Source organism: Puccinia triticina, chromosome 10A, assembly GCF_026914185.1.
Source record: "Puccinia triticina chromosome 10A, complete sequence".
NCBI lineage: Eukaryota > Fungi > Basidiomycota > Pucciniomycetes > Pucciniales > Pucciniaceae > Puccinia > Puccinia triticina.
This window is the reverse complement of record NC_070567.1, coordinates 5,368,833-5,392,928: the sequence shown is the minus strand read 5'-3', so window position 1 is coordinate 5,392,928 and position 24,096 is coordinate 5,368,833. Positions and strand designations below refer to the sequence as shown.

Below are 24,096 nucleotides of genomic sequence, written 5' to 3'. Positions count from 1 at the left end.
GTTCGTGGCCTGGAGAGACGTTCCAAAAAAAGGTATCTTTTTTACATTCAGGTTGGCTGGTGTAAGCAAGAGTGCAGTATTCAGCTGCCTTTCAATAGATTTATACATTTTTTGATACAATGCCACATGGATTGATGAAAAACTTCTTTCTCAATATGGGTTTATTTTCTTGGTGATTAAAAAATTCAGATGCAAGGATCAGGCCTTATATTGGCAGCTACAAGGTCAAAATTGCATGAGAAGAAGCGCACTCCCAAGCACTTCTTAAGTCCAGAAGGGCAGCCTGAACAGGCAGACAGTTGGTTTTTAAAAAGTGAAAATAGTGAAAAAAGCCTGATACAGGCTGATCTTCCTGGGGCTCTCAGGCCGCCAGATACAGGTTTTTCCAGGTAAGCCTCTCTGTGAGACAGAGACCCTGCGGGGCCTCTCACTGAGAGGCTTTGTTAAGCTCAAGAAGAAGTGCAGCAAAGGAGGTGTTGTAACCCAGTAGAGGGTTACGCGTAGAGGGTCTCATCTAGACCCCTTTCCCAGATTCTCTGCATGTATATAAACATCTCTCTGTTCATCTACATGCAGATCATCTGTTTTCACCCAAAAATATTTGTGAGGTTCTATTAGATTATGAGCTCTTGAAAATTATCTCAACTATCAAATTTTTTCTCTATCAATCAAATCTTCAAGGTATCACTATGAAAAAAAACTCGAGAAACTGGTGTCAGTCGACATGCCAGATGCAGGCTGATACAATTCCTCTTACCTGAGTTTATCCAGCTTCATTCCAGGTTGATTCCATGTATTTTTACAACTAGCTCAGGCAAAGTTGCTCAGCTGGCGCAGCAGTAGCACCTGAGTAAATATCAGCCCCCTTGTCCAGCTGGAGGAATCCCCCAGCCAAGTGACTAGGCCATACCTCCTATATTGACTGGGAGAGATCCCTCCTGGTCGACAAATACATAGAACAGTCAACCAAGGCAAGAGGGATCTCTCCCGGTCAACTGCTTCATACAATACTTGACTCGGAGGGATCCCTCCCATCCAACAAAGACATAGGATAGTCAACTGGGAGGGATCCCTCCCAGTCAACTAATAAATTGAAAAGTCAACCGGGAGGGATCCCTCCTGGACATCTGATACATGGACAGCCGACCAGGAGGGATCCCTCCTGGTTGACTGATACATATATCCGTCCTCCAGGAGGGATCCTGTAAACCCCCACCTTGAGTGTGGTTTCACAAGGCATATCCCAAGATTACATAAGCTCCTTGTACTTAGTCTTGCCTCTCTTCTCTCCTAGAACAGTACACGCCAGCGCTGTTTGACGCCCGATGTGCGGCAGTCTTGCTGTCCTTGCGCCTCGGTTCAACCCCACGGGGGATGACAATGTGAGCACGGGGCGCACGTTTACCGCAAACTCCTCGTCGGGTGGGCCAATGTCCAGCCGAGTGCAGGACGGGTTAATGATGACAGGAAAACCGTTAGATGACCATATTGGTCATAATGTTGGACTTCCTGAATGCACCAGGACCGCTACCCAAAACCCATACCGTTGGATGGCGACCATCAGCTTGTGGTCTACCAAACTGACACTTCCAGGTAATTTTTTAAACCCAAAGCTGGAAGTCGACCAAACTGGGCAAAAATGGTCATCAGCAGACCTGAAAGGAGTGGTCTACCAGTTGCTTATCAAAGGACAGCCAGGAGCTGGGCAAAGATGGGTCATTTGGGTGACCGGTGTAGGACTCGTGTGGGACACTAAATATAATTTGGTGAAATATCCGCTCAGGGGGAAATAAATTGCTTAATAGGTTGAAAGGCTATTACAACTTACGGGTGGTTTGAAAGACCTGCCCCTCTAATAATACTATGCAAATATCTAAGAGTCTTGTAATCAATATTTATAAAGATATGGCTGATTCCAAGATAGATCTTACTTTCATATAGTAATCTCTATCAGACCTAGATCACTTGATTCAACAGGCTAGCAAATCTGTTATAACTTCTTTGCTCGCAGGCAATATACTTACTTTGTTATACTTGTACTACACGTTACTAATATGCTGTTTAACTCGAACTTGTTGTTGTGTTATGCTTGGTTCTACTACTTCCGAAACACTAATACTGCTACTAACTTCTACGCTACTTGTACTAACCACTAATACCGCTAATAACCGCACTGCTGACTAAACTACCATATGTGACCAAACCTCTGTAGGCTGATCGCAACACTAACTAACTACCGTAACTAACTAACCACTGTGACCAAACCTCTGTAGGCTGATGGGGAAAAGTCTGGTGAGGGGGGAAAGGGCCTCCTTATATATTGAAGGGTGAGGGATTTTTGCTCCAGGGAAGCTCCTCATGAGGGATTATTGCTGCAGGGGATCTCAACTACACAGCCTCTCATGCATGTACTGCGCTGCATGTACAAACAACAAGGGGTTTATGCTGCAGGAGACACTCAACTACACAGCATCTGCATGCGTGTGCTTCACTGCCTTACAAACAATGAGGGATTTATGCTGCAGGAGACGCCTCCTGTACATCTTATCTACCTGCATATGATGTGCTTCATGTACAAACAATGAGATATTTATGCTGCAGGAGACACTTCCTGTACAGCTTATCTGCCTGCATATGCTGTGCTACATATACAAACAATGAGGGATTTATGCTGCGGGAGACACTTCCTGTACAGCTTATCTTCCTGCATATGCTGTACTATGCATACAAACAATGAGGGATATATGCTGCATGAGGCGCTTGAGCTACACAGCACTTTCATGCATGTACTGCGCTGCATGATGTCATGTGTTGCTATGCAACCAAGCCATCTTCCATCCTCTTCCACACACTCTGCATCCACTGTCTAACCTGTTCCATCCCCAATGTTGGGGGTCAAGGCCTCTCCTCCTATCTTGCTCCTTCTTTCCTTCTTCCCCCGCACTGTATTACACACTCCCTCTACTATAATACTTCTGCAATGTGCTTTTGGCATTGTCACGCATATGGAACACCACACCGGAAAAATACTGACAGGTCCGCACGCAGTTGTACATACAGCCACTGACAGTGAGGGCCTGAGCTTGGTTGATTTGGGCCCGGCAGAAATATTTAGGATTTCTGGGATCGGTTGGTGGGTATAAATCTGGGATAATCACAAGAGATATACATGGGGGATCTACATAAGAACCATACAAGCAGGATTGGGTTTGTTGGGGGTTCAGTCGGCCGGTGGGTAAACATCTGGGGTAATATGAACTACATATACAAGCCGGATTGGTCTTTTGGCGGTTTCAGTGAGCTGTGGTACAAACACCACGGATGTTTGCTCAGCACTTGCGTGCAAGTGCCTTCACACCTCTCTTTGGGAACCCTTTTAGATCTCTTTAAGGACTTGGCTCCAAGTTATGTGTAATTTTGTATTGAATTTATGCTCAAGTGTGTCTGAACTTTTGCTGAATTGATACTGAATCTTTCTGAAGTCATGTTGGAAATGGATTGATATCAAGTTGAAACCCAACCCAACTTGACTATTTGCCCTATTTGAACTTTACCACAACCCATGTCCAACTGCATTACAAAGCAATGCCAACTTCTTGGCAGAAACCAGGGTCTTTTTCAATGTAAGAATACATTACAATTAATCATCTGGTTCTCATAATTGCCACATGCCTGAGCTGCAATGAATTCAAACCAAATCACATCAATTCAAGAGAAAGATTGGTGTTATAATGTACATCAACTCAATGGAGATTTCTGCTGCATTTGCTGATTGAAATAAGAACAGTCACCTTTCTGTGTGGCAAAGTGCATGAAAATTGTGTTGATCTTCCTGCCATCACTTGCTTCTCCCTTGAGATTCCTTCCCGGTACAGCTGAAGTCTTTGCAAAAAGCCTCTTGTTTTCAGATAAAAAGATAAAATTGATACTCTTAGGAGGATGTCTGCTTTCCACATGCTGAGATGATGTAGCCTGTAATGTTGGAAATATGTTTTCATAAAACCGAGATTCAAACACAAGATTGAGACAAGACTCAGAAGTTTTAGATCAGTTTCAAAGATATCTGAATCAACCTGCGCCAGAGCTTCAAAATTGTATTCACCGGGTTGTTCTTTAGGCCGCAAGTTGTTGGGTATATACTTCAACAGCAATAGCAGAGAGAGAGAGGAGGTACAGTCTCCCCAGTCTCCTCAAACTCCCCAATCCCCACAATCTTCTATAAGTTCAACCTCTACACTTTCTTACATCACGTTTATCCCCAATTCACTCAATCCTCCCATGTTGCAGACGGTGTGGTAGACGGAAAAGTGAAAAATCAAAAGTTTTTTCGCATACATATATTTACTCACAATACGCCTCAAGATACCATCAAACAGACCTCAGAAATGGATTCTACGGCCAATTTTACCCCTAGTCACCACTGAAAGCATCACCTGAACCCCGCTGGATTGGAACCTACACTTCTTTGGACACTGGACACCCATCACATGTTCAACATACCCAGTCACCAGCCTGTCACCAGCCTCAATTCAAGGATCACAGCATTATGCTTATACAAATCACAGGATACAAACATACATCTCCCCATCAGACTGCAGTCATTACATATTATCAAGTACTCTTCTATTTCCATATTATGATGTCATCACACACTGACTCTGCAGCCTCAGACTTCATTTATGCACCCCCTGCATCCACCTGTCAACTCATGCAGTCTACTGTCACTTTACGCAGCCTTCATGTGGCCCTACTGCATTCTTATGACATCATTTATGTACCCCTGACACATTATGACATCATTTGTATCTACTCCCACCAGCTAAAATCCCTCACACTGTTGTCTAGATTAGTCAAAACCCTAACCCACAAGCCCTCTGGGGCTCCACTTTTGTCTATATAAGGAGCTCCCTCCTCCCCAGTTGTCAGCTCCTCAGTTCATTACTCACCAATCACAGTCACCCCAACATTTACAGTTCAGCCTTATATATATACTTAAACAACCTACATAACAACCCTTACATTAACAATAACAAAAATTTATTCAGTGTCATCAACAAGCTCATCTTGAACCAACCAACCCTATCACTTCATTAAAACTTGCCAAGCTTACCTTGGTGGGTCTTGTTATCTGATAGTATAGAAGGGCAGAGTTTGCACCTCCATCATCCCCTTCTCCATTCAGCAAAAGGTTCTCAGGAACACTTTTGAGTCTTACAACGGGCACGACCGAGATCTCGCCTAGAAACAAGTTCTTACAACAGCCGAGCATCTACAAATCAGATGTCAAACACTTACTGGCTGATGGATCGAATTTTAACAGATGGAAACACGGACTCACCCGGTTCATCCTCCTCACGCTCGGACACCCAAATTTCTTCAACAAACCAGAGAACTATTCCAAGCTGTCCTCTCAAGAAAAAACCTGCCTCTTATTCTTGGTCCAAATCACCGTACACGACGAATTATCATCCCTTGTCAACTGGTACACCAAGGGAACCAAAGCTTTTGAGGCGGTGCAGACTAAATTCCAAGGAACTGTTTGATTTCGCCAGATGGAGCTCATCGACAAGTTGTTAGAACTTTGGGTATCCGGACCCTCAACCGAACCATCTCAAATTCCTGGGTTATTCAATAAAACATTCAAAATATTGGGCGACTTGCAAAAGGTTGGTGCGGCGATCTCGCCTCTTGTGGAAAGTCTCATCTTGCAATCAATCGTTCCCCAACCGGCTTTGATGTCTTGGTCCCAGCTTTTTCAAAACATATCCTTACAACTCGCTGGCAAGGCGGACGTCACCGCAAGAGACATTCAAGCGATTATCACCTTGGCATATGGCAAATCTCTCCGGTTCGATTCCTCTGGATCAGCTAACCCATTGGTGTTCCGGGCTTGGCCAAATCCGGCTCACCCAAATCAATGGGGGAATTTCAATCAAAATGCGGGACAACATAGCTCACAATATTGGCCACAAAGGGCTAACCAACCTCAACGACAACAACTTCAGCAACCTAACCAACAGCAGTCGCAAAACACCGGCCAAGGACGTCCCAACGTTGGCACTCCAGTAAACCCGACAATTGATGACATTGCGGATTCAATCAACAACATCCATAAAGGTAACACAGGGCCCAGCAACCCAAATCTCATGGCTTGCAAGCCTTGTTTGTACTGCGGGGGCGCAGGTCATTGGAGATTGTCTTGTCCAATCCTCTGCAGGGACGCCGGCCTGCAGCCACCAAACACCCCCGTCAATGGTCGCCCCGCTTCTGGTTTTGCCCGTCAGGCGGCACCTCCAAATGACCCACCCACTGGCAATGAGGAGAATGCAGCGGTTTGATCAGCTGTGGGTGCGGATGCGACAGGTGCCGCTGGCATCGGCACGGTTTTGGACTCTGGGGCGACCCACCACGTGAGCGGGTCTGTTCATGATTTTTCTTTTCTTTCTTGCCTACGACCACCCATGAGACTGAATCTAGCCTCATCATTGGGATTCATGATTGTGACTCAAAGTGGACACCTCCAGATAACCAGTGGGGATGGTACCCTAGCGGTCCCAAAGGTGCTATAGTGCCTGGAGATGTCCAGCACTCTTCTTAGTCCGGGGCAATTGATCGACGCTGGATTTAGGCGTAAGTTCCTGTCCAACAACAACATATCCCTGATTTTGCAACATTTCTCAATCACGGCCTCTTACCGTTCATGGATCAAATTCCCGGACTCTATCAAACCTATCTTTCTCTATCAATTCTGTTTTGCCTAATCTTTCCATCTCTACTCCCTCATACAATTGGCACTGCCAACTCGGACACGTGTCAGACTTGGTAGTGGAAGAATTTCTCAGACGGTTTGTTCCTTCATTCGACCTCAAAACATGGACCCCATTCATCTGTGAATCCTGCAAGGCGTGCAAAAGCAAACGACAACGGCATCATCTTCCTGAAGTGGTACCAATGGAAAATCGGTTAGATCTATTAGTGACGGATGTGCTGGAACCGCTGGACCCGGACATCCACGGTGTGGTGCTCCATTGGCGTGACAATGCCAAAAGCACATTGCAGAGGTATTGGGACAGCATAGATACAGCTATCATTCATTATAAGAGGAGGAAGTTATATATAATACAAGCAGTGTATGTGTACATGGGAGGGATGGAGTCATTACAGACGGATGGATGATGGATAGCGTTATCATGGATGGAACGGCAGACTAGGATTATGTAGGATGGACGGCGTGATCAGGGATGGAATGGAGGACCATGACTAGGTAGGATGGTGTGGTGTATCAATAGAAGAGGTGGAAGGTATTGGGAGCACATGTCTCAACCAGGAATGGAAGGGCGGATGGTGTGGTGTATCAAGTAAGGCAGTGTTATAAGGGTATACTACTTTTATAAGGGTATATTATCTTTATAAGGGTGGTATATTACTTTATAAGGGTCTAGGATTCAGTATGATGGGATATGGATGGAAGTATTAATTAGGTGAGGAGGAAGAAGGAAGGAAGGAGCAAGGTGGGAGGAGAGGCTTTGACCCCCAATATTCTGGATGGAAGATGGAAACAGCTGGACATGCAGGCATATGGTAGGTTACAGAAGGTTGTTTGGGTCACCTAGCAACACATGATATCATGCAGTGCAGCATATGCAGGCAGATAAGGTGTTCAAGGAGCCTTCCTGCAGAATCAATTACATCATTGTTTGGCAGGCAGTGCAACACATGCATATGTTGCTGTGCAACTGATATCCCCTCCTGCAGAATCCATTACCTCATTGTTTGGCAGGCAGTGCAACACATGCATATCTTGCTGTACAACTGATACCCCCTGAAGAAAATAGCCCTCACAAGGAGTTCCCCTGGAGCTAAATTCCCTCACCCTTCAATATATAAGGAGGCCTCTTTCCCCCCCTCATCAGATCTTTTCCCCATCAGCCTAGGAAGGTTTGGTCACATTGGTTAGTTTAGTTACAGTGGTAGTTTAGTGGTAGTGGTAGTAGTAGTGGTAGTGTTAAGTTTGAGTAGACAGGAGCTCTAGTAGTAATTAAAGTGCCTTATCAAGAGATTGTTAAGGAAGAGATTATTACCAACTTCATCAACAACAATTATAACAATTAGTAGTAGTAGTGTAGTAGCAACTAGGAGCTCTAGTATTGATTAAAGTACCTTATCAAGAGATTGTTTAAGGAAGAGATCATTACCAACCTTCTCATCAACAACCCATCATCAACAACGATTGTATCTTACATAATTAATCCCACTGGATTATATTATTCCCCATCATCAGAAGTTGTAACAGATCTGCAAGATTAGTGATTTGAGGTATCTAGGTCTGATAGAGATTACTATACAAAAGTAAGATCTATCTTGGAATCAGCCACATCTTATAAATATTGATTACAAGACTCTTAGTTATTTGCATAGTACCATTAGAGGGGCAGGTCTTTCAAACCACCCGTAAGTTGTAATAGCCTTTCAACCTATTAGCAATTTATTTCCCCCTCAGAGGATATTTTCACCAAATAAACTTGTAGTGTCCCACAAGAGTCCCTACAACGGCAACAAGTTTCTGCTGACTATCCGAGACCATGCGACTACTTATTCTTTTGTCTTTCCCATGAAAAATCGGTTGGAAGTACCGTCAATTATCATTTCCCTCATAAAACGACTCTTATTGCATTTCAAATCGGCACCACGCTTTATCCGATGCAACAATGGCAGAGAATACACGACACAATCCTTTCAATCATACCTAGCTTTGGTCGGCACATCAATCATTTTCACATCACCCTATACTCCTGAGCAGAATGGCGAGGCAGAGCGACTAAATTGCACTCTCGGTGACATAGCCCGGACCACTCTTTTGCACTCACATCTCCCGAATTATCTATGGTCATATGCGTGTTTTCTGATAAATCAAATCCCAAGCGTTTGCTGCAAGTCAACACCTCTTGAACTATGGTTGGATCGGAAACCACTGGCCGACGTCTTTTATCCATTCGGCACAAAAGCTTGTGTCCAAATCCCCAAGGATTGTCGACGCAAGATGGATAGGCGGGGCTTGACAGGTCATCTAGTTGGTTACCAGGATGACAAGCAAGGATTGTTCTTTTGGAACCCGGCAACCAAGAAGGTCATCAACTCAGAGTGTGCTGAGTTTCTCAATTTTCAGGGGAAACCACTAATCTCTTCCCCATCAGGAGACCCTGACCCATCTTTTGCACGTAGGACACTTCATCTTGGACAAGAGAAGACAAAAGAAATATGTGAAGCTCAAGATTCACAGATCAAAGACATCCAAGCGATATTGGATGCGGACATCCCAACAAGCCTGAAGAATGCACTTGCATGCTCGGATCAAGACAAATGGCGTGTGGCCTGCCTGTCGGAATGGTCGCAACTAAATCAAATAGATACTTTTAACATTGAAGAGAAGGACCAGAAGCATTCTATCGGGACTAGATTTGTATTCAACATCAAACAAAGATCGGACGGAACTGTTGAGAAACTCAAGGCAAGGTTTGTCGTTAGAGGTTTCAAGCAGCGGCTCGGACGGGATGTGAAGTCAATGTTTGCCCCGACGGCTTCTCTGACAACTCTGAGATTGCTACTCACACTGGCAATGAAGAATGGCTGGAAAATAAACTCTTTTGATATAACTGGAGCTTTTTTTCACAGTCCCATCGACAAGACTCTATATGTGGACCCACCGGTAGAGTTATTCCCTGAATTGAAAGTCAAGGTGCTCAAGCTGAAGAAGGCATTATGCGGGACTCGGCAGGCAAGCCGCTGTTGGTGGAAAAATTTCAAGGGAATGTTGCAAGGATGGGATTTTGACTGCGACAAGGTGGAAGAATGTCTTTATCAGTACAAGAAAGGGAATTTGGTCATTGTAATTTGGATACATGTCGACGACAGGATTGTTTTTGGTAACGACGACACAGCGATTCAACAGTTACGGAAGAATCTAGAAGGGAATCTATGCGTGAAATGGGATGCGGAGCCGGAAAAAATTGTAGGGATCAAGATCGACTATGAACTGGGAGCAATTTATCTCAGTCAACCATTGCTGATAGACCAGACCATCAAAAAATTTTGGGATGAAGTTCAACAATCAATCATACCAACTTACACTCCTCTGACGGGCATTCATCTCACGACATCAATGGAGGACCCGGTGGAGGCGACCTTGTATCAATTGTTAATTGGTTTGTTGAACTATATAGCCCTGGGTTCACGACCAGATCTTAGCTTTGCAGTCAATTTTTTGGCGCGTTTCAGCTCTAATCCCAACAAATCACATTGGAAAAAACTTTGACATCTAGTCCAATACTTGGCAACTACGCGTGGGAAAAGCCTCAAATTGGAACCTTCAGATAACAAGCTTAACATGGTTGGATGCTAATTGGGGTGGGGAGTTTCAGCGGTTGACATTGGGATTTGTCATCACCTTTATGGGCAGCCCTATTGCCTGGGGATCGAGGCGGCAGAAGGTGGTGGCCACTTCTACTTGTGCGGCGGAATTTATCTCTATTGGGTCATCAATTGATTTTCTCTTATTCTTAATTCCAATCGTGAAATCTTTAGACGTCAATCTGGAACTTATCCTAAAATGCGACAATCGAGCGGCGGTTTTGGTATCAGACAACAACGCCTCAAAGGGCCGCATGAAGAGCCTGGAGAGGAACTTCTTTTTGGTGAATGATTAAAGATGGCCCCTCGCACCCGGGTACCCGCCAACAAGTCCAAGTACCCGCGTTAAAATCCCCAGATCTTGGGCACCCGCACCCGCCAGGGAAGAAGGGGCGAGTACCCGGGTACTTGCAGCGGGTACTCGCGGGTATGTGCAACTTTTTTTGCCACAGTGATGTTGTGTGTGTCCTGTCCGTTTGCGCGCAAACGGACAGGACGGTGATGTTTGGGCCTGACCGTTTGCGTGCAAACGGACAGGAAGGTGACGTTTGGGCCTGTCCGTTTGCGTGCAAATGGACAGGAAGGTGACGTTTGGTCCTGTCTGTTTGCATGCAAACGGACAGGACGAGGTGTAGTCGTCCTGTACGTTTGTCGGGCCTGTCCGTTTGCGTGCAAACGGACGGGACGGTGATGTTCGCGCCTGTCCGTTTGCACGCAAACGGACAGGATGGTTTTCATCCCTATGTATATACATAATATACATAGGTATGCCATATGTATATACATAATATACATATGTGCAATACAAGAATCTGGCTGTGTGGGCAGGGCGAGTCTTTGGCGGGTACTTGGCGCAGGTACCCGCCATTTTTTTACCCCAGAATCTGGACACCCGCACCCGCCGGCGAGTACCCGCCAAACCTTGACAAGTACCCGCAAACAGGTGCCGGGTACCTTGTGCCATCTTTATGAATGATGAGGGGCGGGAACATCAAATCAAACTTGACTGGGTTTTGACTTCGGACAACATCACCAATTTTTTCACCAAATCTCTTCGTGCAAATCTACACAACACATCATTGGCCAAGATTTTCAAATAATTCTCAGTTTTCTCTTCATCTTATCCTCTTAATATTTCATTTCCACAAATTCCTCTCTCAGTTGTGCGCGGTTCTCAATTTGTTTCTTGTTTATTTGTATGGTGTGGAGTTTGAGGGGGGGTGTTGTAGTGTGGGGTGGACAAACTCCACATTTGGAGTATGCGGGACTCAAGAGGAGGTTGAGGAGGACAAATGCAGACTCAAGGTTTTTAGCCTCAACAGTATCCCTCTTGGCAAGCAGGCATGCATACACCTGGGGCTCTTGGCAAGCAGGGATTTGTATGCCTGCTTGCACAGAGGTATCCCTCTTGGAGAGCAGGCATACATACACCTGCTCGCCGAGGGGCTCTTGGCGAGCAGGGATGTGTATGCCTGCTCGCCAAGAGGTATCTCTCTCAGCAAGCAGGCACGGTGCACGCCCCTGCACCCCCATGTAGGGGCGTGCAAGCCCTTTGACTCGCACACCCTTGGCAAATACAGGGTGGCAGCCCCACATGCCCTTTTCAAAGGGCGTGGGCGTGGGTGTCCCCCCGGGGGATGGGCGTGCGTGCGGATCAGGGGCAGTATGTGTGAAGCAGCACAAACTTCCCTGCCTTTGCTGTATGTACATATACCTAGCAGGAGGAAGGCCTAGGCAGTCTTGTTGAAACCCAACAGTCATAGGCTCATAGCTCAGCTGTGGCTCACTGTTAGTGCAGAACTGTGCCAGACTGAACAATTCTGGGGGGCACTGGGGATCCTTGAGCTGGGCCAGTGAGCACTGATCCATGAGGATATGTATGTACATAAACCACTAAAACACACTGAGCACCAAGGACGCAGGTGGCACAGGATCAGAGCCACTTTGGAGCTGCTACCAAAGCTGTCAAATGTCACTTGTCTCCAAGGGACTATTGTTTTTTCCTGGTGTAGAGTATTGTAGAGACCCATTGTTGCGTACAGGAGTTGTTTTCCCAATTTTTGGGAGTTGTTTTTCCAAGTCCCTATTAATTTTGATGGAGAAATACCTTGGTAAAAATCTGGCACAATCATATTTTAGGAGCCACCCCTTTGGCCCCTGATGTGCATGCAAAACAACCAAAATCAGCTGATTTCATGTGGTTTCCAGAAATTGTCCCCTACTTCACTGTTGGAAAACATTTTAAAACTACCCAACTTGATTTATATTTCCAGTGGGAACAATTTTCTACTCTTGAATTCCAATTGGCTCCTCTTTTGAACTCTGAGGAGCCAAAATTGAGGCAAAATGTCTCTTGTTTGGGTTGTGTTCTTGAAATGGAGGACTTCCCGCCAATCTGGAAACCCAGATTTTCCCAGATTTCGCAGGGAAATCTAGGCAGATCTAGGATTTGGGACAATGGAGCCCAGATTTCCCCGCAAAATCTGGAAAAATCCGAGTTCCCAGATTGACGGGAAGTCCTCCAATAATGAAACTTTGCAATTGGCTAGAATGAATCTGAAACATGGAAACACTGTCTATGTGCTTGATTGCACTCAAAACAATCATAAAAAAACTGCTATGGGATAACCGCTATACACGCTTCCACAACCGCTACACACATGGGGGAAGTACAGTATTTTTGTAGTGATTATTTTTGTAGTGCAAATCATCTCATGTTGTCTCGCTGTTTCTTCTGAGCCTCTTCTGCGAGTAATCACATTTTTTTTTCCGGTGGCCATGCTGGTCGTTGTTTCTACCAGCTTGCCCCACACCGCCTGAGCTTTGTGAAGAGAGAAAAAACAAGGCCCTTGGTTTTACGTGATGCGCCCCGCAAATTTCTTGCAATGTTGTTGCGATATCTGTACAGTCCTCAACTGCAGTCTTCTAGATAGTATAGTAATAAAAGCATTGATTCTAATTGCGAGCTGGCTCTTAGTCTCCCGCTGTAGTAGGTCATTTTTTCTTCTCTTTCAACCATCATGATCCACACCGTCGGCTTTGGACGAGGAAATCAACCAGAAGTCTGCGCGGAAGACAAGTCCCCCGTAGTCCGCCGGCAGAAGTCAAGCAGCAAGACAAGTCCTTGTTTCCTTTTCTCTTTCTCGTTCTCTTTGAAACATACCCACTCTCAAGATGAAAATCAAGAAAAATAATCATCTTCGTAAGTAGACAGGTCATCCTGTTCTTGTCGAGGAACGTTGTGGACCTTGCAAACTTTTTTTTTGTTATTAACCACAGATGATAAACATGTTGACAAATGGGATGAAGCAATTGGAACTGATGGAATACATGAACAAGGCGGACGAGAAGGGAGAAAGGCCGTGCGATGAAAAGAGGACGTGGACGATGAGAGAAGAGTAAGAAATTGATGGGAAACAAAGGGCAGTGTGACTGCCAAGAGTTAACCAGTCGACGCAAAGACTCGCCCAGATCCAAGGAGAGAGTGTCTGAGCTCCGGAACGATCGGAGGGAGTTATCCTGGAAACAAAAGCCAATCAGTATGTTGTTCTGACATGGGCGGTCGGTACTAAAGCTGGTTTGCTGACAGGTTCACTTGGGCGCCTTGCGACCGCTGCTTCTCAGTTCTCTTGTCTCTGATTGGTTTCTGGGACGGTTGGATGGTTTCTGTGGAGATTTAGGTGTGGGATGGTCGGATCGCTTCCGGGGAGGCGCAAGTGTCGGACGTGTCTGAATCTCGGAAGTCCTCGGATAGAAGACTGGGCTCAGTTGATTGACCCACTGTTTGGTAACGTGATCGGGCTTCTCGTGAAGATTCATCAAGTCATTTGGTACCGCGGTAATCAAATTTTGTAGCGCAGAGCGCATGGCAGACGAAAGACAATTGATTTCGCCGAGACCCAGGAACTGGAAAGAAACTCTTTGGGTATCATTCACATCTTCTGGTTTTCTCCAGGTTTCTTTAGGAGGGGTGGTTGCTTGAGTAGAGGTCGTTGCTTTAGGAGAGGTGGTTGCTTTAGTAGACGTGGTTGCTTTAGTAGACCTGGTTGCTTTAGTAGACGTGGTTGCTTTAGTAGACCTGGTTGCTTTAGTAGACGTGGTTGCTTTAGTAGACGTGGTTGCTTTAGTAGACGTGGTTGCTTGAGTAGAGTTGGCTGCGTTAGTAGAGGTGGTTTTCAAGCTGAACAACAGAACTAGATAGGGATTCTCGATGTCTTGAATATTGGCATAACTTTTGGACCAGTGGGGACTTTCCGTCCAGCGAACTGAATTCATCTGATTTTTGGTTTGAACACCACAAAATGTGATGTGGTCGAGACGCAGCTCTGCAGATTGAGATTTCGGTGCGAGATAGATAGTGAAAAGGTCGTCAAATCCGGGTTGCTGATTCTTGCATTGGGCCGCAACACCTCGGTACAAAAGCTCCATGAAATCGGTGGCGGTGGGCGTGTACGAAGTTCGAGTAAAGTGGTTGAAAAAGATGTGCCCTTCGTTCAAGAGTCTGTCTCTGTCAGCTTTCTTGATACAGTCAAATTCCAGGGTACGCGGGTCTTTCCCGCTCAAGGTTTCGAGGAAATCTGTCAGTCGCACGGAGTATCCATTCGGGATCGATTGAGAGCCGTCTTGTAGGATTGGCGTTGTTTTCTGCATAGCGTGTATCAAAATCAATCTAGTCGCCATTTCTCCGGCGTCTCCGAGGGCAACGAGTCCTTTCTTCACTGCATAAGCAAGAGTATTGATGCACTTGATCCAACGCGCCTCGTCGGATGCAAGAACCAAGTTGGCCGCTGATGCGTAGACGAACTGCGGGGGATAATCACTGACAATCAATTCTCGTTTGGAGTCGATAAACATGCAATGGGCTGCATGACTCGTAACGAGTTCTGAGTTGATTGGTGAGTATAAGGACACCCGGGTTTGAATGAGGGAGCCCAGTAAGGCAAAACATTGCGCGCCGTCCAACTCTGGAGCAGTCCTCAGCAGTAATTTTGTCTTGGCAATTAGCACCGTGGTTTCGACGGCAGTTTGTGGGTGTTTCTTCTTTGCGCCCTCGTAATACAACCCATAAAATGGGCAGCCATAGCTCAGGAGGCGTTCCGGCGATACCAAATCATTCCATGACTTCGGTGGTTTTTCCGGGACAAACACATCAAGTGCTGAGATTTTGTAAATTGGTGCAAATAAATCAACACCTTTGCTGTAATACCTTGTACTGGGGTCTCGGTCTAGGGCAGGATTAAAGTTTGCGACGCGCGAGGTCGTATCAGTCAAGACGCTAAAGAACCCGCATCCGCCAGGTATTGCCGATAAGGCCCGACGAAAGACGCGAAAGTATGGCAAGCGGAGTTTGTTGTCCATCTTATGAATCAGGTTGCTGGCTTCGTCTATCGCCAAGAGGACTTTGAGCTTTCCGTGTTTTGCGGATTTCAAAACTTTACTCATTTCGTAAACCGCAGCAGCGAGAGTTTCCTTCGCCTTAGTGTCGGCTGCCTCGAAGTCGACTTTCTGTTTGTCTTGCGGAAATGGGATCTGCAAGCTGCTTGCCTGTAGGCATTTCATTTCCTTGGCGACTTTGGCATTAAAGTCAGTCTTCGGAGTAGCGTTGATTTGAAAGCTGTGTTTATACCACTCAGATAGCTGATATTCCAAGCTGCCACCACATATATCCAGCCTTGAGAAAAATCCAGATACCGTGTTCAGAATCGCAGCCAGCAAGTAGGAATAGTGCGTCAACAAGTCCAGTGTCGGTTCCTCTCTGGGTAAAAAGTGGGTGGCTATGCCAGACCGAGGGGGCTGGCCATTGGACGAGTTTTTGCGGAGACAGACATACACAACGCACACATGGTTGGCGAGCTCCTTGAGTAATCGAGTTTTGCCGCACATGGTCGGCCCGATGATTGACGTGTACGGTGCCCTGTATGTATCCTTTTCCCATTTGCCGGCAAATTTTTCGAGGGTTTCTAGAGTTGGGACAAGAATAATATCCTTATTCTGATAAGCGGCATCGAAACCTTGCTGGACGATCTCCGTAGACCACTCCGGGTTTTCAGTCGTGTCGATTTGCATATTGACGGAAGGGGTGGAGCCTTCAAGTGCATCAAGCATTTGTAGTTTCGTCAATTTGGAAGCGTCGCGTTCAGGGAATCGGACGAATAAGGCACATCGGATCAGTGTCTTCAATTTTTCTTCATCTTTGTCGGGTTCGAGCTCCTTCTGGAGGTCTTTCAAGGATCCGTCTTTTCCTTCAGTAAAAATAATCCAGCGCATGCAGAGACGCGCTTGCTTTGAGCCGTCGAGTCCCGAACCGAAAATAACACCGTTCAATCTGTTGTTGTGTTGGTGGACCTCTTTCACTTCGCGAGTCGTCAATAGTTCCAAAAAGATCAGTGGCTTTTAATAAGCTGCTCGTAATCAACCAAGGGGAATGACATACATCCAGCAGCATCCTCAAGTTCACAGAACAACTGGGCTGCATTCTCATGAAGGGAGTGAAACTCCAAAAAGCGACCGCGTTCCTGAAGTGCATCAAGTATCTCTGCCTGTTCTAATTTAGAAGCGTCGCGCTTGGGAAATCGGACGAAGTGGGCACACCGGATCAGTGTGTCAATTTTTTGTTCGTCGGTGAGTTCGAGCTCCTCCTTGAGATTTTTCCAGGATTCATTTTTGCCTTCGGTAAAATCATTCCAGCGCTTGCCGATACGTTCGCGCGTTGTGAAGTCGGGTTCCAAATGGTTCAAGACACCGTCCAGTCTGTCGTTGTGTTGTTGGACTTTTTCCACTTCGCAAGCCGTCAATAGTGTCAAGGAGATCAGTTGCTGTGAAGAAGGTCGTGATCATCAACCAAGCAGAAAGACATACATCCAGCAGCATCCGTCAGTTTACAGAATAACTGGTCTGGATCCTTATGAGCGGCGTGGAGCTTCAAAAAGCGACGGCGTTGAGTGTCAAGTGCTGATGAGTCGGCTTGGGTTTGCTGACAGGTTCGGGAAAGAGATTTCAGTATCCAACCTGCGAGAGAATGTATTCATGTTGGAAGTAGAGAGGATATCTTACTTGGGCCATCGGGAAGGGGCGAAATCGATCTGAGGGCGAGGAAAGTGGGCTGATGCTTGAGCTCAGAAGAAGTCGACCTCGCCTGCCGGGGGGCGCGAGCTTAACAAAGCGGCTTATGAATAACAATGAGATTCCCGCGTGAGAGAATCTCGAAAATAACTGTACATTTTTTCTCCCCTCCTATAAAATCACCAATCCATGCACCTCTTTCAAAATTTTATCCCAGCTGAGTGCCGGCATCTTAGCTCCAATCCTACATATGTAGCTTCCCCCCAAGTCTTCTCGATTTTTTTCTATCTTTTTTTTGAAAACAGTGTCTTTTGGTGACTTGTCCGACTTTTAGGGGCTGTACCATAGGCCTCAATTTTGAAAAATTTCAACTTTTTTTGCCCTGTACACAAAAATTGAAAACTAGCGGAGGGTTCAAATGTTGAAACTCTTCACATTTGGGCTCCAGCCTACATGTTGGCCAGGCTCAGTTTTTGTCCCAAGAAATTTTGAGGCAAATAAATTTGGAAAATTCCAATTTTCATGCCCTATGGTACAGGCCCTTACAGTTTTATCCCCTGCCAAAATTGAATCTTATGTAATTAAAAACATACCTCCTTTGCCAGCAAGCGGCCAGGCATCTCAAACTTTGAATATTTTCTGGGACATGAGGGTGATGATTCCCCAAATTCTGAATAGACAGTTTGATTCAGAAAAATGCAAGCTTTAAACTACCAAGATGAAAAATGAACTAGGCTAAAACTGTGGGCTGTGGGGGGTGGCAACATCGTCCACCACCAAAGCTTGCAGATTCTCTCAGGCCAAAATGCCTGGTAATTCATAGGTCCTCTCCCTGCGGGAGAGGTCTCAATGCTATGCATTTCAAGCAGGCCACATAAATGCCATGTTTGGTGCGTACCCTTTTGGGTTCCAAACCCCATTCATACCGATTCCGTGCCTAACATTTTGCAAAAAAATGTAAAAATTCATACATTTAGGTTACCCACCTACATTGGGGGTTTCCAGGGTCCTGGCCAAATGGGTGCCCCCTGGCCGCAGGGGGGACAAGGACTTAGATACGTTTGCGGGGGGCGCGGCGCGAAGCGCCTCGCATGAAGTGCGACCTAGTGCGACCTCCCGTCAGGGAGGGACTTGCATGCAATCCCTGCTTTTTGGCGTGAGAGCCCCGCGTACAGTTTCAGGTTTTTGCAGGTGGCAAACTTTGTGCCCCCAAATCCCCCACTTCCCATAGGATATGGTTCCCGCCCTGGGGACCAAAAGGTGTACTTCTTCTCTTCAAAATGGTGGCATTCACTGCCTGATAGCTCTTGGTTTGTGGCCTGGAGAGACGTTCAAAAAAAGTATCTTTTTGAGATTCAGGTTGGCTGGTGTAAGCAAGAGTGCAGTATTCAGCTGCCTTTAAATAGATTTATAAATTTTTCGATACAATGCCATATGGATTGATGAAAAACTTCTTTCTCAATATGGGTTTATTTTCTTGGTGATTAAAAAATTCAGATGCAAGGATCAGGCCTTATATTGGCAGCTACAAGGTCAAAATTGCATGAGAAGAAGCGCACTCCCAAGCACTTCTTAAGTCTAGAAGGGCAGCCTGAACAGGCAGACAGTTGGTTTTTAAAAAGTGAAAATAGTGAAAAAAGCCTGATACAGGCTGATCTTCTTGGGGCTCTCAGGCCGCCAGATACAGGTTTTTCCAGGTAAGCTTCTCTTTGAGACAGAGACCCTGCGGGGCCTCTCACTGAGAGGCTTTGTTAAGCTCAAGAAGAAGTGCAGCAAAGGAGGTGTTGTAACCCAGTAGAGGGTTACGCGTAGAGGGTCTCATCTAGACCCCTTTCCCAGATTCTCTGCATGTATATAAACATCTCTCTGTTCATCTACATGCAAATCATCTGTTTTCACTCAGAACTATTTGTGAGGTTCTATTAGATTGTGAGCTCTTGAAAATTATCTCAACTATCAATTTTTTTCTTTATCAATCAAATCTTCAAGGTATCACTATGAAAAAAAACTCAAGAACCTGGTGTCAGTTGAAATGCCAGATGCAGGCTGATACAATGTCTCTTACCTGAGTTTATCTAGCTTCATTCCAGGTTTAGTCCATGTGTCAGCCTTAGAGTCAACACAGCTGACCTAAAGTCTGCCTTTTTCTACTTTTTACATATGAATTACTTCATATCTTTTTCATCTTAAGAGATATCCTTGTTTTGACTTCATATTCTGTTTCCTCATGCAATTTTAACCCTAGTTACAACTTACCAATTCTCTTTAACTCTACTCCTTCCCTGAGTTCTTGAGTTGTGGCGCGCATGCGCAGTTGTGACGTGTCAGCGCTACCAGGCGCGCCAAACCACATGTACATATGTAATTACATAAGCAAACTGTGAAAATTTTCGAAGTCAGGATCCCCCTTGCCTGAGGAGGATCTACAGACTTCAGCAGACCAGAACCACACCTCCAGACAACCCAGGATCACCAGAACAAGGCCACTACACTCCCAGTATCACCAACAGGATATTGACAGTTAGTACCCTTTTCATTGAACCTTGATTATCTCAGAGGAGTTCCTCTCTGTCTCTTTGACTGCTTTCTCTCCTCTCTTGTTTGTTTCTCTCCTCTTTGATCACAGGTACATATACCTCTAGACATCTACTCTCAAGGATCAAATCACTTCATATCCTTCTTTTTCTGTGGTTTTTGTCAGTAACAAACCACATAGGTTTCCCTTTAAAGAACCTTGACTATCCAGAGAGAAGTCTAAAAAATTGTGGCTGATTAGACTTGTCTAATTCAGATACCTTCCACGTTTCCATTGTGAGAAGAGGCTGTTGCAATCTCTGGCACAGCTTTGCAGCACTCCCTTAAGGAGTAGCATTGCTAGTGGATGTTAGTTCCCACCTACAGGTCAACAGAACCTTGAATATCATCTCTCAGATCATCTCTTTCTCTCTCTCTCTTTTTCTCTTACTGTTTGTTATTTCTTTATCCCAAGAAATCCAAGCAGTGCCCAACCATTTTTATTGTGTCCTGCTGTCACATAAGAGACACAGGCTCACACCATGTATTTTTACAACTAGCTCAGGCAAAGTTGTTCAGCTGGCGCAGCAGTAGCACCTGAGTAAATATCAGCCCCCTTGTCCAGCTGGAGGAATCCCCCATCCAAGTGACTAGGCCATACCTCCTATATTGACTGGGAGGGATCCCTCCTGGTTGACAAATACATAGAACAGTCAACCAAGGCAAGAGGGATCTCTCCCGGTCAACTGCTTCATACAGTACTTGACTCGGAGGGATCCCTCCCATCCAACAAAGACATAGGATAGTCGACTGGGAGGGATCCCTCCCAGTCAACTAATAAATTGAAAAGTCAACCGGGAGGGATCCCTCCTGGACAACTGATACATGGACAGCCGACCAGGAGGGATCCCTCCTGGTTGACTGATACATATATCCGTCCTCCAGGAGGGATCCTGTAAACCCCCACCTTCAGTGTGATTTCACAAGGCATATCCCAAGATTACATAAGCTCCTTTTACTTAGTCTTGCCTCTCTTCTCTCCTAGAATAGTACACGACCAGCGTTGTTGGACGCCCGATGTGCGGCAGTCTTGCTGTCCTTGCGCCTCGGTTCAACCCCGCGGGGGATGACGATGAGAGCACGGTCCGCACGTTTACCGCAAACTCCTTGGCGGGTGGGCCAATGTCCAGCCAAGTGCAGGACGGGCTAATGATGACAGGAAAACCGTTAGATGACCATGTCGGTCATAATGTTGGACTTCCTGACCGCACCAGGACCGCTACCCAAAACCCATACCGTTGGATGGCGACCATCAGCTTGTGGTCTACCAAACTGACACTTCCAGGTAATTTGTTAAACCCAAAGCTGGAAGTCGACCAAAATGGGCAAAAATGGTCATCAGCAGACCTGAAAGGAGTGGTCTACCAGTTGCTTATCAAAGGACATCCAGGAGCCGGGCAAAGATGGGTCATTTGGGTGACCGGAAAAATACTGACAGGTCCGCACACAGTTGTACATACAGCCACTGACAGTGAGGGCCTGGGCTTGGGTGATTTGGGCCCGGCAGAAATATTTAGGATTTCTGGGATTGGTTGGTGGGTAAACATCTGGGATAATCACAAGAACCATACATGGGGGATCTACATAAGAACCATACAAGCAGGATTGGGTTTTTTGGTGGTTCAGCCGGCCGGTGTGGAACTACTCTTGGGATGAATAGAGCTTGAGAGGGAATTGGTGCTTGAAGGGCTGCCTCTCAGGGGAACAAGAAAAAGAATATAAGAGTGTGGACTCTTATGGAAAGGTGTGGCACTGGAGATTTCTTGAGGTATGTCTGGGGAATTTTCTCTAATCTAATATCTTTAATTCACAGGTAACAAGTTTGTCCAATCTGATTTATTGGCATAAACTAGGCTAATGAAGGCTGACCAGTAATTTCTCTAATTTCTGATAGGGAACAAATGAAGAGGAAAACAACCCAGTTTTTATACACAAGAAAGAGGAGCCATGATGAAACAAGGATAACCTGAAGGGAAGCATAGAACATTCTACTTCTATAGGATGAAACAGCCATGTGGTCAGAGTAGTGGGTCAAGGAGTCACGTGATGGTGTAATAGTGGGTGGGGATGATGCCATCTTCTGGGGGCTATGGTGCAATCTTCCTAGTTGGAGGAGGGGATATGTGAGACCTAACAGGGGTAGAACATTCTATGATCTAAGATAGGAGGAGTTAGGTGTTTCAGGAAGTGATTCAGGAAGAAATAATCTAGGTGGGGTTTGGGGCTGTGTCTAGTATAATGTGTATCATGTTGGGTTTGGAGGGTGAAAGGTTTCAAGGGTGCTTATACATCTTTGAGCACATGGTTCTAAGGAAACACTAGAAGAAGGGGGTAACATGTGATCTGGGTAGATGTTTGAGACTAGGAAGAGGGTTTATCCAAGAGAGGGAGAGTGTGGGAAGAGGGAATACTATTATCCAGGGTATGTCCATTGAGTGGGGATGTTGAGGGGCTTGGGCTTTGCTGACAAGGGGGCCAGAGGTATGGGATTTATTCTTGAGGTGTGACAGCATTGTGATTGATGGTTGCTGGTTTTCTGGGTAGATCAGGATTGGCTTACCACACCGGTGGGTAAACATCTGGGGTAATATGAACTACATATACAAGCGTCAACTAAGCGCACATGGCTTGTGTCCGAGCGGGCGCGGGTTGTGCGGCGTGTTGCCCTCTTGCGCTGCAGGAGGAATTGGCTTACACGCCGCTCCCCCGCGTGTGCTACTGAGTCTGACACGGCTAGGTTGTATGGGCTCAACCCTTCCTCAGAAGGGGAGCCCATGTCTCACTGTGCGCCTAGCCGTGTGTGGGTCGAAGGGAATAGTGGCCTCTCACTGCCTCTGGGCTAGGTTCATCCTGGCCTGCAGTGTCGAGCCTTATTCCTGAGCAGAAACAGAAACTGACTGTCCCAGGAGTGGGGGATGAGGCGCTAAGCCCACTCCATGGACTGTCTCTTGACGGGTGGGTGGGTGGTGCAAAAAGGAGAGAGATTCCTGGGGAAAGCAGCGCTACGGAAAGCAAGGCGAGGTGGAACAGGGAAAGAATCCTGTCGCCTCGCTTGCTTGCCGGCCTCTTATGAGGCTCACTACTTTCCCAGGAAAACAGGCGCCTAGGAGTTGCACATCCGGCTCTAGGTCTTGCTGCAAGACTAGCGCTGGTCTCATGGCGTCATTGTGCTGGGACATTCCCAGACCAATCCATCTATCTGCAAGCCTGACGCTAGTCGATCTTGCCATTGACTAGCCTGCCGCTTGTCGGAGACCGAAACTCCGACTCAGGTAGCGCCGGTCTAGCCCTGCGGCTGCGTGGACACCGGGGCCCTCAGAGCTGCGCTCTTCGAGAACCTCCCAGGATTGGCCTTTTGGCGGTTTCAGTGAGCTGGTGTACAAACACCACGGATGTTTGCTCAGCACTTGCGTGCAAGTGCCTTCACACCTCTCTTTAGGAACCCTTTAAGATCTCTTTAAGGACTTGGCTCCCAAGTTATGTGTAATTTTGTATTGAATTTATGCTCAAGTGTGTCTGAACTTTTGCTGAATTGATACACCACAGGTGCACTAAGCTGTCCCAAGGACAGCCCTCTGTGGGATGACCCCAGGACGGCACAATATACTCCAAAGCCCATCCCAGGGGCATGATCATCCAAATTTAAATGATCATCACAGAGACGGCCCTACGTACTGTCACTGAAACGGCTTGAGTATACAGCCTGGGGCTGGATCAACAGTACCCTACTGCCATTCCGCGGCATGAAGGCCGCTAACCACGCACGTGGCCTGAATGGCCCATGTCTGTCCAATTCCCAGCAACCAAACATCCCCGCCCAGACGATGTGGCCGTGCCACAGCACTGGGACATTTGCACCACACCTTGTGGACTGCCCAGTAGCATGCATGGTTGGCTTGGATGCATCCCCAGGGCGTACTTGTACTGCACACCACCCAGCAGACTGGCTGCAAAAGGGCCAGCAGAGCGGCAGCTCCGCTTGCCAGGAAGCAACCAATGGTGAGGAACACACTTGTCCTGACCACCAAGGTCACAAAAGAACAAGAGACAAGT

The 24,096-nt window shown here is 46.4% G+C and overlaps 1 protein-coding gene across 1 annotated transcript; it reads right to left on the bottom strand.

The window, feature by feature from the left end:
• Positions 1-14,368: 14,368 nt before the first annotated feature.
• On the bottom strand, positions 14,369-17,469 carry PtA15_10A533 (uncharacterized protein; the record flags this gene model as incomplete). The annotated part of the gene is made up of 5 exons (XM_053160718.1): positions 14,369-14,402; positions 16,442-16,760; positions 16,841-17,185; positions 17,266-17,380; positions 17,461-17,469. 5 exons carry the CDS (start codon positions 17,467-17,469, stop codon positions 14,369-14,371), a joined length of 822 nt encoding a protein of 273 aa, XP_053024664.1.
• Between the last annotated feature and the right edge of the window lie 6,627 nt (positions 17,470-24,096).